The sequence below is a fragment of the Capsicum annuum genome, chromosome 9, assembly GCF_002878395.1.
Source record: "Capsicum annuum cultivar UCD-10X-F1 chromosome 9, UCD10Xv1.1, whole genome shotgun sequence".
NCBI lineage: Eukaryota > Viridiplantae > Streptophyta > Magnoliopsida > Solanales > Solanaceae > Capsicum > Capsicum annuum.
The window spans coordinates 169,681,349-169,697,396 of record NC_061119.1 but is presented as its reverse complement, the minus strand read 5'-3'; the positions used below and the strand labels follow the sequence as shown (position 1 = coordinate 169,697,396).

The window sequence follows — 16,048 nt, the reverse complement described above, 5'->3', positions numbered from 1 at the left end:
TGAGATGTCAAGAACAAATAAGAGAACTTAAAATTAATTTTTCTCATTATAAAGTCTTTTAATTAAGGAATATAAATAAATAGATTAAACTCAATTTATAATGAATAATGTACATGATCCATCTTCAAACGTAATTAATAAACCTACAATTGAAAGAGCGAATTATAATCCTAAATTTATGGGTTCCTCTTCAAAATAAAACTCTCCATATCTTAATTCGAGATTTAACTACAGCCTTATGTTTGAATTCAACAAATAAGTTTAACAAAAGATCGAACTATAATATTAACAAATGATATTTCAAAATATAATTAAATAACATAATCAAAATCAACTCACAATTTACATAAAAATGAGGGGAGAAAAAAGAGAAATCTTAGATTTATTGGGTTGTTTTCATCTAGTGACAACATGCTTGATTCGTCTAATTTTTCGAACAACATTTTTAATTGAAAGAGAAACACGAGAAATTATCAAGATGGAAGAATTCATTGGGATCAATTGTTGATCATGTATAATTTATATATAATCTTCAAAGTTATTTATTAAAAGAAATAAAGAAAGACACAAAATATGATGATTATGAAGGCAAAAAAAGACTTGAATCAAAATCAAAATAAGAAAAAAAAAATAGAAGTAGACGAAGTCCTTTGTTTCTTGTTAATTTTGATTTTGAATATTACTTAAATAGCATTGAAGAGATTAGTTTTCAAATAAGATAAAATTCTAATTGACTTAAAGGTGTTAAGTATCATAATTTAGACCAATTCTATTTAAAAGTGCTAAATATTACTTAGTGTTCGGTTTAAATAGAGAGGGAATCAACAATTAATTTTTTTTTAATAAAATTATTAATTACTCACACTCATTTTGATCCTAAAAACAAAAGATATTCTACATACGCGAGGTCTAATGTTTGGCATTAAGAAAATTAATAATTATTAATTGAAAATACCTAAAATAAATGATTCATTAAGTTTCTTATACAAAAACTTTTGTTATTTAAGGAAAAGTAGGGAAAAAAAGTTGACAAAACTAAAGCAGGCACTCCAACATTAACTAATCCGTAAGAATTTATTTTTTTTTGTTTGTTTGTTAAAGAAATTTAGGTTCAACTATAATTGCTTCATAATTGGTAAAAAGAAAACGTAATTGTTTTTTTAACAAAAATATTGATAACTTCAAAATTTACCAATAATTGTTGTATCTTACCATATATTTTAAAGTCATAATCCCATATATTTTAGGAGACAATATTATAAAGAAATTAAATACTAATAATTAAAAAAATATGAAAAGACAATTTTGTCTATTGCAGAATATTTTAATGAAGGGTAAAAAGTTCAAATCATATTTCTAAGGGTCTTCACACTTTTAATATATTATAAATATAGATATAGATTATAGATAGATTATAGATATAGATATAGATTTATTTAATTAAACCTAACTTTTATCAAAAAATTTGTCAAAGTCGATCGACATTCATCTACCACCGTAAACTACAACAAAACAATACGATGATAGAGACATCAAAATAATATAGTTAATCTAACCTTTACACAAAAAATTTTCTCAAAGCCATTTGTTACTCATCTACAAAAAAAATTCACAAAAAAGAGATATAAAAACAATACAATTAAACTTAATTTTTACCTAAAAAAAATTCTCAAAACCGGTCGACATTCATCTACCACCTGAAAATTCATCCACGACCTGTAAATTACAACAAAATAATACAATAGTGATCACAAAGCTTCAGTTTTGATGAAAATAATTTTTGTTTGAGCGAAAAATTTGACCCTAAAAAATGACTTGAATGAAAACAAAGAAGATATATATACACACATTGAATTCTATTATGTTGACAAAAACAGTGAAGAAGTTAAGAGTTAGAAAATTAAGCATCCATCAATCTAGACATGCAATCGAATCAAGTTAGATGAGCATCAATCATATTTTTTCAATAAGTAAACGGATTTCTTTGGTAGTTTAACGTGCATCTCAATATTTATATAATTATTTCCTTAATAGAGTCTTATTTTAGGAGTATTTTCTAATTGATCACTATAAAGGAAAATATTAATTAATTTTTCTTCCATATATTTTAGGAGCCCCATATATTTTAGGAGTTTATTTAATATAATAAAAATAATTAAATAATAAATTAAAGAAAATAGTGAAAAGACATTTTTGTCTAAAGGAGGGTTTTTTAATGAAAGACAAAAAATTCAAATCACTTTTCAGAGGTCTTCACACTTTTAATATATTATAGATTAAGTGGAATTAATCTAACGCTATTAGGGTATTCAAATTTGGGGGCTATTTCCGTGGAATCATTTTAGAATAAAGTGTTATTTTTAACTTTTCTCCATAATTAAAATCAAATTTCATTAGATTAGTCCATTGATTTGGGCTACAAATAAATGAACTTGCTTTGCTATTAGTAATGACTATTAAGTGGAATTAGTTTACCAGCTATTAGGGGTATTTGAATGTGGAGGCTATTTTTAGTGGAATCATTTTAGAATGAAGTGCTATTTTTCACTTTTCCCCATAATTAAAGTCAAATTTCATTAGATTAGTCCATTGATTTGGGCTTCAAATAATGAATCTACTTTGATAAGTTGTCATTTTATTCTAAAGACTTAATTATTTTAGTGCCACATATCAAATGATGTGACATGTCAAGTCAAACGAAGGTGGTTATAAGATCATGCCATTTATCATAATGACATCATGTCTAGTTAAATCAAAAGCCAATGGAAATGCGTCATGTGTACAAATAACGTGTTTTGACCAATTAGTATAGTTATGTCACTTAAATTTGGTTGGCCGAAAAGAATTCGTCTTTATCTCAACTCTCTCATACTACAACTATAAATAGAGGTTTTCATAATTCAGATAAGACACGAAAATTCTAACAAGATGCCAAAGAGAGTTAGTGGATCAAATGCTACAGATTTCTTTAGAACTTATAAGTTCGAGCAACCAAGTTCAAATACAAGTCAATATCAAGACTACCAAATTCAAGATTAAGCTTCAAGCTTTTAAATTCAGGCGTTCAAGATCAAACTCAAAACCCTTTGAATTCAATTATAAATCAAGATCAAATCCATCAAGATTCAAAAATAAGTTCAAAACCTCTTGAATCTATATTCGAAAGCTTTCGAATTCAGGTACATATCAAGATCAAGTTCATTAACATTCATCATCAAGCTCGAAACCCCTTGAATTGAATTACAAATCAAAATCAAGTCCATCAAGATTAAAAAATAAGTTCAAAACCTCTTGAATTTATATTTAAAAAGACAAATCTATTTGAAATCAAATACCACAATCATTACAAATTTTCATATCCTAGTTATTTATCAGCATGAATTTTATTATCTACCACATTTGAAGAACACCTTGAATTTGAAAACTGATCTCCCAAAAACTAGATAATGTCCATGGCCAAATAGATATTTGACCCCAAAAAAACAATTTCGGTTGGTGGTTTCCAAAATCTTTTAGCCAAACAGGTTCCAAAACATACGGTTGAATAGATAAAATATCTAAATCCTTTAGATTTATTGGGACCCAAAGTTGTTACCGAACACCGCGCGAGAAGGAAAAAATCTTAACAAGTTACTTTATCCATAGAAAAAGAAAAGGGTACATTCATTTGCAAAGCATCATCAAACAATACTTCAGAATTCGACTTAACAGAGAAATGAAAAGAAAAGATGGTAAAGATTACATCATGATGAGGGGAAGAACCAAACTCCTAACAATTCAAAGAGAGCATATATTTAGGGCCCCATATGTAGGCTATTCACATTCAGCCTATTTGTTACATTCTAAATAATGCATAGTTCAAAAGCATGTGCATTGCCTCTTCTTCTCCATGATAAACCTTCATGATCAGAATGCAATTTAAAGTTTTGATCTTGGTCCTTTCTTCCCGGGAATGTGCAATGCATCATAATGACCAAATCCGTGATAGAGAACCTTAATAGGATTGTCCTTGCCATATTCTTGCCCATATTCAGCAATAGAAATTAGGCCACTTGCGTCCTGGTCATACATGTAAACACTAATTGGCATCCTGCAGAAGTCAACAGTACAATCTCGTAAGTGCATAAATCTCACGTACCATGGTGAGGCTATAATAACCGAGTGGTCTGGTGATCTACTCTAACTGATATAGATCGAATGCAGCATCATCAACTTTTCCACTTCTATCGTAATGTGCACCATATAGCCACATAAATCCATATATTCAAGAAGATAAAGAGAATATTCATCTGGTGTAATACAGAAAAACTAACGAGATTGAGATTATCAACATATAGACACAAGTTACAACAACAACAACATACCCCATATATTCCCACAAAGTTCCCACGAAGTCAGGTCTGGAGACGCACGTTGTAATAATATGAAAATTTTGGAAAACTTTAAAGCAACTACCTCGCCCAATCCAGCTATTGTTCCTGAGACTGAAACGGTATCCCTCCACCCATGAACTCTTCTTTCTGCTCGTTCAACTAACCTAAATTCTTATAGTTTCCGCCACCTCATTATCGCAGCTTTTCTTTGTTAGTGGTGCTGTAGCTCCTATTTGCAGTCCATTTCTCAGACACTAGCTTAAATAGTTAAATGCATCCAACAACAACAGGAAATGAACTCTTATCTGATACTCGCACCTCTTCTGGTTAAGGTGCAACAAAAAAGGTGCATTTCCAAAATAAAAATTAATACACCGACCTCACAGAAACAAGAGAAGTTGGGACAAAATGCTTATGCTAACAACTGAGGACCACCCAATCTCAAAGATGCTTATGCTAACAAGTGAAGACCACCCAATCTCAAAGATGCACAACTCTTAATCTAGTAAGAACTCGGACATGACTCTTGAAACAAAGTAGTAATCCTTAAAACATTGTCTGCAACGGTTCAAGCGGTTTTCATTTGGTGTCTTCTAGACAGCCGTTTTACTGAAGTCGTGCAGGCTGACAGCAACCAGTGCGAAGCACTAAAAGTGGATCACTAGCCAGCGCGCACTGCATGGGAGCGAAACTTCACAGAGTTTCAAAGTCCCCTCATCCAGTGCAACACAATGGACTCGGCAAACAATTCAGTGCAACAGCCCTAGACAGCAAAAAATTGGAGAATTCCTTAGTACTTTCACACAGTTTTGCACTACAATTATCTATACCTCGATCCTAATCCATGCATACACATATTTAATCCTTAATCCTAATCCATGAATACACATAGTAGGACGCATTTCGAAACTAGAAGGAATTGGGATAAGGATTTGAAAAGGTTTCATCACCAACAAGAATTTTAAACCAAAGGTGAAACGAAACCTAACTCAGCATTTAACTTGAATTCTACCATGAGTATTGGATTGTCGTCACATAGACTGATATAAAGATTGATTAGGGTTACAATGTAGGTGTTTATAACCTAAACGAAGTTGCATTGGGAAAAGCTTAAGGAGGAAATAAAAGAGACCTAAGATGGTATGGCTTGCCCGAAAGGGGGCAGCACTGAAAAGTGTTACACGTGTAGCCCATAGTGGAAAGTGTATAAGTTTGTATTGCATTACCTTTTATGGGTAGTGGATACGATAGCCGTACCTGATCAGGTCAGCAGAGCATGTATTCCCATAGTTATAAACACAAGCCGAAGGAAATACCTTGAGATAAAGAGACTATTGGAAAAAGAAAAACACTATTTTATTATGATACAAGAACATGATCATACTTCGACTATCGATACTTTGATTTATGAAGTATGTTTGAGCAAAGACTACTAAACGGTACTTAGACAAATATGATACACGATTTTTGTCCAAGCATGAATATTGTATAAAGTTCATTATCATGTATTCCACAGAATGCGCTATTGTAAATGTAAAGTTTTCCCTAGTGGTTGTGAATAAGGTAACTCTGAGTTGGAGGATTCACCAGTCATTACGTCTTCAGTCTTCACATATTCAGATGCAGAGTTGAGCCATGATGAGTACCACAGTTGCCAATTGAATATTTAACTATTTATCATTAGAGAAAAGGTGCCTTCCCAACTCCCTTGCTTTTTCAGAAGAAGAACAACTGCCTTCATGATCCCCACAGGGGAATCACTTCATGTGCCAATAGAGTCGGGAAGTTATTCCTATCATACAGAAGGGAGGCCTTTCCGAAAGGAGTGAAGGTGCTACAGATTTGGTGTGCTACAAAATTGTTTATCTATTATGTCATGTTTCTTTCCTGCTGTTTAAAAAGACCAGATTTAGTGGTTGAATATCTGGAGCTTTCTCCATGTACTCCATGACAGGTTGTGGATTGAGTAGTGTATCAAAACTCCACATGTCAAGGTCAAGATGTGTTTACATGTTTTGGTTTGTTAGGTGTATGTAAGACAAGAAATATGAGATGTGTTACATGAACGACTCTAGCTTGATGAGTATGAGTAAAAAGTTACAATGGTTCGCGTAGTAGGGCCAAGTTTGCCTAGTGACAGCCACAGCCTCTAAGTTGGATTATGACATGAAAGGACTACAGGTTGAACCGTCTTTCCTTTGTCAACCTTTTGTCTTCATTTTTCACCTTTGTGAACTTATGTGTGACATCTTTACTACTCCATAAAAAGTTCTTTTATTATTCTTTTGGGAGCAGGGATTTGTTTTAAGTGTAGACAAAGAGTTATTAGTCTATGAAAGTACCTATTGACTTGTTGGGCAACAAATTTAGATGAGAGAAATCAAAGGAAAATGCAGAGAGTTCTTTTGATATGCAAAGTATTGGATCAATCATTAACTGTTACACCTCATGTTTTAAGTTTTAGTTATAGTTGTTCGTTGAGGTGTTATGGCTTCAATTGAGCTTGTTATGCTTCAATTTTAGTTGGAAATCAACTTGGAATGATTCGTATATGTATCGGGGTTTGCATATGATTAAATCATACACAAAATGCAATTTTTGCACTAAAGCAACGTCGTGGCAGTGCAAGGGAGTGAAGAAGGGCAGCAAGCAACCAGCTACTACCCAGGCAGCTTGTGGCATTGCCCAGAGTGCCGCCTGGGGCGCCGCAGCAAGCAAAATGGGCAGTGAGCTCATTGTTTGTTAAGCCCCTTCAAGGGCGGTTCCATCCATTCCTTTTTACTTACCCCTAAACGATTAAAAGCATCCTTCAGAAGATGCTTTGACAATTTGTTTAGAGAGTACAACAAAAAAGTTCTATTGTTTGCTTTGACCTAAAAAGCCTGAGACGAGATCAAAAGGAAATCTCTACCTTAGCTGCAAAAGTTCAATGCAAAAGTGTCCTGTGTCATTAAAGATATGAAGCTCTCTAATCGTCTACCCAGAGAAAGCATTCTCCAGCCACATAAATTTTCTTTTTTCAGTATTTATCAGCATATATAAATAAAATAGCTAGAAGTCGAATGTATGTTTCATCAGAAAAATTGCAAAATCCAAATATAGGATCAAATTATCCCTTCATCTTTGTAGACAGTCAATCAAGCATCTAATAAGAAAATACATACAGATGCAGGCTCGAAAGCTCATAGGTACAACAGCACACTATAAAATCGGCAGAATTCTAACTCACTGGAGAACATGAGAAGCCATCAAAAGTTCTGGTTCACCTCCCCACACATGGCAATTCCTTATTTGGGCGACATACGTGTTAAAATCACCTTCGATGAACCTGGAAGGATATCAAACTATCAATTGGATATTTACCACCCAAAATATAGAGCAATGTGGCTCCACCACACCTGCCCAGATAACAAAAGGAATTAAAACATGAGTATATTGACCAAGTAAATCTTAAAAAAAGCAACTCAATATCATTCTTCCTTTATCACTCAGCGGGGATTCCATGTTTAACTGGCTTAATAGCATCTTACCTACATCAAATTTTGTCAGAACTAAGATTTCAGACTCATGCAGGCTTTACACTTACCATTCTGTCTCCTCCCGCCTCTTTATAAATTCATCTGCCACCTAATAGAAAAAATGAACTACGGTAAGGAAAAACTGCTGCAATTTTCGCTTCCAGGAATACAGATTTGTAAATCCTCCCCCCGCCACACTTCTTTTTTTTATTTGCTCCTAAGCTTCTGCTTTTATATATTTTTCATTTCCAGTTAGTAAGGGTTGGATAACCAGCTATGTTGCTCTGATCCTCCAAAAATCCGCACACCCATGTTGGATCCTCCAAAAATGAAGAGGTTACCACCGAAAGCATGTTTGAGCAGGCAAGCCAAGATCTCACAGAAAGGATGAAATTAGAAGAAAAGCAAGAAACATTAGATCCTCCAAGTAGCCAGGAATTAAGACAAGATTTCGGAGACAATTGTCAAACAAGATTATATAACAATCACTTCAATCCTCTTGAACTTAATCACTTCAAAATTTATCTATTAATCTGGAAACTGATAGAACATTGTAAAATGTTAAAATTTCAGGCTTCCAGCCAATAAACAGGGGAGCAGCAAGTTTATTGAGAACCTATAATTGAAAAACAACGCAAACATACTCTGGCCCGCAATTCATCCGCTAATTGCCTCTGTAGTCTCTCATCAGGCGGGGGCTTCCTTGACCTTACACAAGCACCATGAGCAATAGAACGAAATAAACATCTTCCATCTCCAGGTATACCTGCATGAAGTGAAGCCGTCTTTTCTATCAAAATAAATCCAACACGATTATTAGTTAAGTTCATCTTCCACGGAGAGGGCCTTGAAATCCAATAGTAGTGCATGTACATTGCTTCCACATAATCAGCAGGTGCATTGGCAGTCTATCAACCAAAGAAGAAACAGAAAATAGAAGTCTGAAATGCACCACTCACCAATTACAGAATAGTCTGTATAGACCTTCTTTCCATGTGAATAGACAGTGGTTGAGGATTCACAGTTATTTCCCCTACTTTCTCCTGATGCTTCAGCATGCACTGGTTCAGAGGCAGAGCAGCAGACCAAAAATCCAATAAATAAACCAGCAGATGTATGATGTCGGTGTCCAGAATTATGCCCAATTTTGCAGCTGTTCACTGGAACCTTCGACTGAGTGGGCAAGAAAAGCCTCATATTCACATTTTGGGACCAAAAAGAAGTATCATGGCACAACTTCCAGGTATATCTGGGACTCACTGCAGTTCTAAGCGTTAACGAGCAGCAGCTGTTCTTCAGCTTGGAGTTGGTAGACCCAACAAATCTTTTTTGGGATCCCTCAAAGCTGACTGATGATGAGAGACAATTTGACCTGGATGAAGAAATAGTAGAACAATAGAATTTTGCAGGGTTGGCTGAGATATAAAAACGCAATGAGCTGGCTGGTGCTTGCAAAACTATATTACAGAAGCGGCTTGTCATTTGTCTTCTCGCATATCTGCTTAGGAATCACAAGTTTATCATATAAGTACTAATGGGAGAACAGACCACTATATAACAGCAGCAAAAGAGCAAAGGCCAAAAAACCTAAACTCACAATGGATTAAATAGAATCAAGCAGCATAAAGTGATACTTGGATTTACAGGTATTAATTGGCTCTTAATGCAGCTCATATTAATCAGCAATTGAAACCAGACGTATATACCCATAAATTATTAAATGAAATTCACGTGTTTCTTTAAGTACTTCACATAATCTGCATTTGAAGGGGAGCCTTGAAGTATCTGATAAAGTGTCTGCCATGTGACCAGAAGGTTACACCTCAAACCTTGGAAACAGCCTCTGGCAGAAATGCAAGGTAAGACTGCATACAATAGACCCTCATGGTCGAGCCCTTCCCCAGACCCTGAGCAGTAGCTTTAGTGCACCAGACTGCCCTTTTTGCCCTCTAGATACTCCACATTTGTGAGAGATGAATAAGATGATTGGCTAAGGAAGAAACAAAGACTGTCACCAATTTGGATGTCATATAAGAGAAAGCCTACAAACCACTTTTTTTTTGAACAGGTAACAATATAGTATGTTAATAAATAATGAATAAATAATAACAAACTAAATAAAGGGTGTGTAGTCCCCTTTTTTACATCCATGAGCAAAAAAAAAAGCTCCTAGTCCTTAATCTTCTCATAAGGAATCTAGTACATCAAGAACAAATTTTGAATCTTCTATTAAGCTATGTTTACACCAAAAAAAGATACGTCATAAACATTTCATCTTTAGTTTTTGTATACTAACGGCTTTGTCTTCAAAGCAAACTTGGTTTCTTTCACCCCACACAGCCCACCAAATGCAAGCAGGGATAATTTTCCATCTCTCTTTCTGACCGGAAGGATTGATATCACTGTTCCAGCATTTCAGTACCTCAGATACTCTTCCTGGCATAGTCCAGCTAATGCCCTTCAAGTTATGAAAATCCTCCACAGCTGGTCAGTCCAACGGCAGTATGAAAGAGATGAAAGATAGTCTCTGCTTCCTTACCACAGAGAAAACACCTTGAGCAAAGATTTAAACCTCTCCTCATGAGTTTATCTTGTGTGAGTACAACTTCTCTAGCTAGCAACCAAGAGAAGCATGCAACTTTGAGGGAGATTTTAATCCTTCAGATCATCTTCCAAGACCAAATCCCCGTCTGATTGTTTGGGGTTGTGAATACCCTGGATGCAGCTCTGCTTTCAGAGTGAATTTGTTCTGCTTACTCCTTAGCCATATCAAACAATCTGCCTCACTTGATGTTCCTTTGAACTGTTCTAAAGTTCCATAAAAGCTTGCTAGTTTATCAATTTCCCAGTCATTTAAAGCTCTCCTAAAACTCAAGTTCCACCCTAGTTCACCCCAAAACATTTCAATTGTTGAGTTTTGTTGTTGATTGAGAGAGTATATGTCTGGAAAGAGCTGCTTTAGGGGACCTTGCTCTATCCATTTATGATTCATAGATCTATTTTCATTCCATTACCAACACTGAGCATGCTTTTTGATAGCACAAGTTCCTTAGGGATTTCCAGAGACCATCTCCATAAGGACTACTGCTCACTTTGGTAGTCAATCTTCCATCCAAACCATATTTCTCCTTGATTACCTTCTTCCATATGGGCTGATCACAAAATCACTTATAGTGCCAACTAAGGCTGCAATTGAAAGACTATAGTACTATCATGAGTCTATGAGAGAGTGCTATAGCATACTAAATGACACAATCTTGTAACATGGAATAGCAAGTTGCAACAATTCTGTAAATATTAGATTTATAGCTGGGTGTAACAAATAAAAGTTTGGTGCACTTCTTGCAGAGTTATTTAACTTCTCGTAGAGTTATTTAAAATAATGATTACATGGCTCTAAGCTCACGTATATTGTTGCAGTTTCGACTAAATACAGTCAGACATTTCTACAACGGCCCCTCATTATAACGGCATTTCACTATAGCAGCTTGATTTTCTCTGGAACCGAATTTTCATGTTATATTTTGCTTCTCTATAACGATATTCTACTTATAACAGCAATGGTGTTTATTGTAGTGGTACACACTTTGTAAAATTACCTCTCTACAACACCATACTCAAATATTATGTTGAAGATGTTGGTAGTGTGTCATCACTTATAGCCCAAATCCCATCTCATAACATCAATTAAGCAATGGATGCTACATTTTATATGGAATTTACACATCACTTTCAATACATAATACTTACACTGATGAAGAGATTATTGCACAATTCATTGGAGTAGAAGAATAGGAGACCGCAAATGCGGAAGATGAATACGGAAGTGCTGATGAAGAGCCTCAACCTACTGCTGCTTGAGGTGAGATAGAAGAGTCATCTGTTAAGCTTCTTTCAAGGGAAAGCGATTAACCTTTTGCTGAAAGTTTGGACAAAGATTTTCGTCATTTCAAGCGATGTATTGTCATTATGAGATAAGAATTTCTGAAACAACCTACAATTATAGAATTCTTATATCAGCTTGAAATATTAAATTTCTCATTAATTTTAAATGCATATGTTCCTTAGATTTTAATTCTTTGTCGGTATGATATAACTAGTTATAAATTTTTCAGTAATATATTAGTCTTTTCAATAATGAAATATAAAATTCATTGAGATTTTAATATAACAAGTATTTTGTTTCCTCTATAATATAAAATAAAAAGTACAAAGAATTTTTTTATATTTTTATTTGTAACAGCTAAACGAGATTTAAAAATCAAATATCACTCTACATGTATAACACCACCTCTCTATAGCTGCCACTATAGAGAGGTTTGACTGTATTAAAAAGATATATGCACTATGGAGCATCTACTCCAATTTGACACCACACAGATGTAAATTGCAGGTAGCATCTCACAAAGAATTCTCTGAAGATGCATTTTAATCACATGGATTTGTGCATAAACCTAAAAAATATAAATTATCCGAGTTAGGTAAGAGCTAGCACGATTCACTTATATCAAAGCTGGAATATTTCCCCAGAATAGAACACAGAAAACAACATCACTAATAGGAAACGCTTATGCTTCATCATATTTCAATTACCAAAATGATAACAGGATAAAACATAAATAAAAAACACATAGATGAATACCCAAATCCGATATTAAGAGACTAAGAAACAAAGGTTGATAAAGAGTCATTTTACTTGAGGAAAGCTCAGTGTTGGAGGAGAGAAAGTGGTAGATCTTTCATTTGTAAGCCAATTCCAAATATTTATGTTTTTAACCAATCGAGTCTACTAATGTGTGCAGTTGCAGAACACCTATCAAAAGAGAAAAAACAACAAAAGAAATCAGTTGATTTGGGCATGTTATCAAACACGTTCAATGCCTCAATGTACAAATTGGATATAATGATATGAAACTAACGAAAAGAATAGAGAAACTACCAGATACTCACCAAATTTCATTAGCGGTAATTGGGTGCATTAAAAATATGAAAAAATAGAGAAAACACACCACAATTGAGCATATACCAGAGGCAATTCAGAACTCAAATTGAGAAGCTAAACAACTCAATTGCAGATGCATTTGCACGCAAAACTTTCCCAAAAAAAAAAAAACAATAATAGCTTTCTTTTGAAAAAAATAAGCAAGCCCAGTGCACTAAAGCTACCGCTATGCGTAGGATCTGAGGAAAGGCCAGACCACAAGGGTCTACTATTTGGAGCCTCACTTGCCTTTCTGTCAGAGAGGCTACTACTTCCACGGCTTGAACCCGTGACTCATTGGTCACATGGCAGCAACTTTACCAATTACTTCTAGGCTCCCCTTCAATAGTAGCTTCTTTTGGAGGTCAACAAAATACTAATGTAACATTTGGTCTTTCCACTATAACAAAAGAGGACAGATAAAAAACAACGAATAACCAAAACAAAAAATTCAAATGAAAACTAAGAGTAGGTGGCATAAAGGAAGCTGAAGACAAAACATTTTGATGTAATAGTAGCAAATTATGCATCTCATTTACATTAGCGATTAAAAAAATAGGAGCATGTAAGTAGGATATAACAGTATACAAAAGCTAAGGATGTAAGGCTGCAATGTACATGTGGAGATCTAGGGCCACAATTAAACTTAGTTTGTCTACAAGCTATCCTGGATATGTTTTTTTGCTTACATAAGCACAACTTCTGATTTTTGTTATTTGATATATACATATGTGATCTTTAATCTCAATTTTGTAGGAATTACTTTCTTACATTTTTCCCTCAATCAGAAACAAAGATTTTTTAGAATCTTATAGAGCAATCAATAGGCTTTTAACATTCTCAGACTGGTATATACGTGGGGGACGTTTAGTGTGATGGATAAGGTATAATAATTCCATGATAAAATGCAATATTATTTTATCCTACGTTTGATTGGAGGTATTAGTTAGGGTCGGGATTATTTATCCCTCCATTTATACCTTAGTGATGTGATAAGTTGTCCTATATACATGGTGGGATAAGTTATCCCGGAATAACTTGTTCCCAACCAAACGACCCCTTACAACTATCATAAATTGTTTCCCCGTCGAGCAATCCCAAAAGTGTATGTCTATAAATACAAAACTAGATAGAACGCTCAAGTCCAAAATACATAAATTGTTGCATAAAATCGACACAGATTAAAACTGTTATGTGCCAATTGTCCCTCATCGGATAAATAGATAAACGCTTATGAGTATATAAGCTAAATGGGTTCTCCCACCTATCAGACAAGTCTTTCGGGTTGGGCTCTCCCATTTGGTCTATAATGAAAACCTATACGACTCCTAAGTGTACACAAATCGGCACTTCAACTGGTATAAAGTTGAACAAGTAAGAGACAAGCGGTCCCGTGTGGCATCTACATGGAAATCTCACGCCAATTGCCATGTAGATGCCACGTAGGATGTATGTTTTAATTGTTCAACTTTACACAAAGTTTAAGTGTCTGCTTATACACATCCTAACGTTGAAGGAATAAATACAACCTGAAACCAAGTTAAGGGCACATTTATGTATTATGTAAAAAATATACAACCTGAAATCAAGTTAAAGGGATCATTTATGTATTATGAGCACAGAAATATAATTCGGAGAAATCTTTGAAAGTTGTATTTCTTTCAATTGAAAGAAAAATCACAAAAAATGAAAAGAAAGGCTAAGGATGGCAATGAACAGTATATACCTGGACTGAATTCAAACTATGACCGGAAAAGTCGAAAAAAGTATCCCAATAATAATTATTGGTAGCTTTGTTTCAAGGAGATGATGGAAATTGCTGGGGGGATGGTTAGACAGCGACGGTCTATTAAATTTTACCCAAGTTCTTATTCTTTCCTTCAATGAGAGAGGAAAAGAATAGATCATTCAAGAATTATTCCTTGCTATATCTAGTAATCAAATTACCATCTTACCCTTACGAGTAATTTAAACTTTTTGCCATAGATTTTCAAATATTTTTTTCATTTGTCATAGTTTTAGGGGGAAGTATTTGACTTTTCTAAGAAATATATAATTTATACCCGTAAGCTTTAAAAATTACTAAAATTATTCATAATTTTGTATTATCACTTATTAGTGAGCATATTTTATGATAAAAATTAGATTAAGAAATTATAAGCTCAACTTACTTACAAATAATTTCATACATCAGTTTAGGACCTATCGAAATTTTCTCAAGTCACAAAGAAGTATCTAATATTTCTATTTATATTACTTTTAATAATTGATATGCAATAATACTATTGCATACTTGAGTAAAATAACAAGATTTGTTTAGTGAGGTTGGTTGTCAAATAGATACTTCTAATTTGGATTAATATATGAAGGGGTATTTTAATAAAACATAAAAAAATGGGATGAAGTTTAAATTTTTAAAAGTTCTCAAATAATATAATTTGGCTCAATTTTTTTTCTAGTTTTTAAAAATTTAAAGTATCTGTCAAAAACATTTATTAAATAAAGATAAATTTTACGACCAAATATTTTTGGTCAAAAAAAAAAATTTCAAAAGCTATTTGAAGTATCTATAGTCAAATGAATCCTAAATAACGGTTACATCTTTGATGGTTCTTCTCTTTATGTTTCTAGAGAAAATTGAAGAATAGGTGTCTATTAAATCTTGAATGAAGGATTGGTGACATTGACCAAAAGATAGGGTCAAACATTATTAGGAAACTTGATCAAGTTAATTGTGAACTTGATTAATATTTTCAAAACTTTCTAATCTTTTCAAAAATACAAATCAACCCAACCCACACCCTCTTCAATCCAAATCAACCTCCCTCTTCTCTCTCTCGACAGCTTCTCTCAACTCTCTCCCATCAACAGTTCTGCAAAATTTCTCCCTTCAACCCCTGACGACAAATAGTTGGGTTTCGAGTTTCCCTCTTCAATTCAATCAATCTGTCTCTCATCCCTCTCTTGACAGCTTCTCTCAACTCTCTCCCAACCAACTGTTCTGCAAATTTCTTATTTCAATCCTCGGTGACTTCAACATCCGACTACAAATAGTTGGGCTTCGAGTTCCTTTTCGACTTCAATCAATGTGACAGCCTTGCTCTCCGGCCACAACAGCTTCGAATTCTTCATCGGTCTTTTTCTTCTTTCACAGGTAAATGAGAAACTTGAGCCAA

General features: G+C 34.0%; 1 protein-coding gene across 3 annotated transcripts; it reads right to left on the bottom strand.

The window, feature by feature from the left end:
- Positions 1-3,634: 3,634 nt before the first annotated feature.
- On the bottom strand, positions 3,635-14,807 carry LOC107842389 (OVARIAN TUMOR DOMAIN-containing deubiquitinating enzyme 4). Of its 3 annotated transcripts, none has more exons than XM_016686208.2 (8): positions 14,599-14,807; positions 12,588-12,704; positions 11,642-11,810; positions 8,851-9,389; positions 8,536-8,657; positions 7,960-8,000; positions 7,603-7,701; positions 3,635-4,090 (listed from the first exon to the last, which is right to left on the bottom strand). In XM_016686208.2, the coding sequence occupies exons 3-8, from the start codon at positions 11,668-11,670 to the stop codon at positions 3,919-3,921; spliced, it is 1,002 nt and encodes a 333-aa protein (XP_016541694.2). In that variant the 5' UTR covers positions 11,671-11,810; positions 12,588-12,704; positions 14,599-14,807; the 3' UTR covers positions 3,635-3,918. The 3 variants fall into 3 exon arrangements, with proteins under 3 accessions (XP_016541694.2, XP_016541695.2, XP_016541696.2); XM_016686209.2 differs by having other exon boundaries at positions 11,642-11,885; positions 14,599-14,777; XM_016686210.2 differs by lacking the exon at positions 12,588-12,704.
- Between the last annotated feature and the right edge of the window lie 1,241 nt (positions 14,808-16,048).

Coding starts and splice junctions, on each gene's coding strand:
- LOC107842389 (XM_016686208.2), bottom strand. CDS start 11,670: ATGAATTGTGCAATAATCTCTTCATCAGT. Junction 9,390..11,641: donor GCAATAATCTCTTCATCAGT/GTAAGTATTATG, acceptor ATTCCTAAGCAG/ATATGCGAGAAGACAAATGA. Junction 4,091..7,602: donor ATGGCTTCTCATGTTCTCCA/GTGAGTTAGAAT, acceptor TGACTTCTGCAG/GATGCCAATTAGTGTTTACA.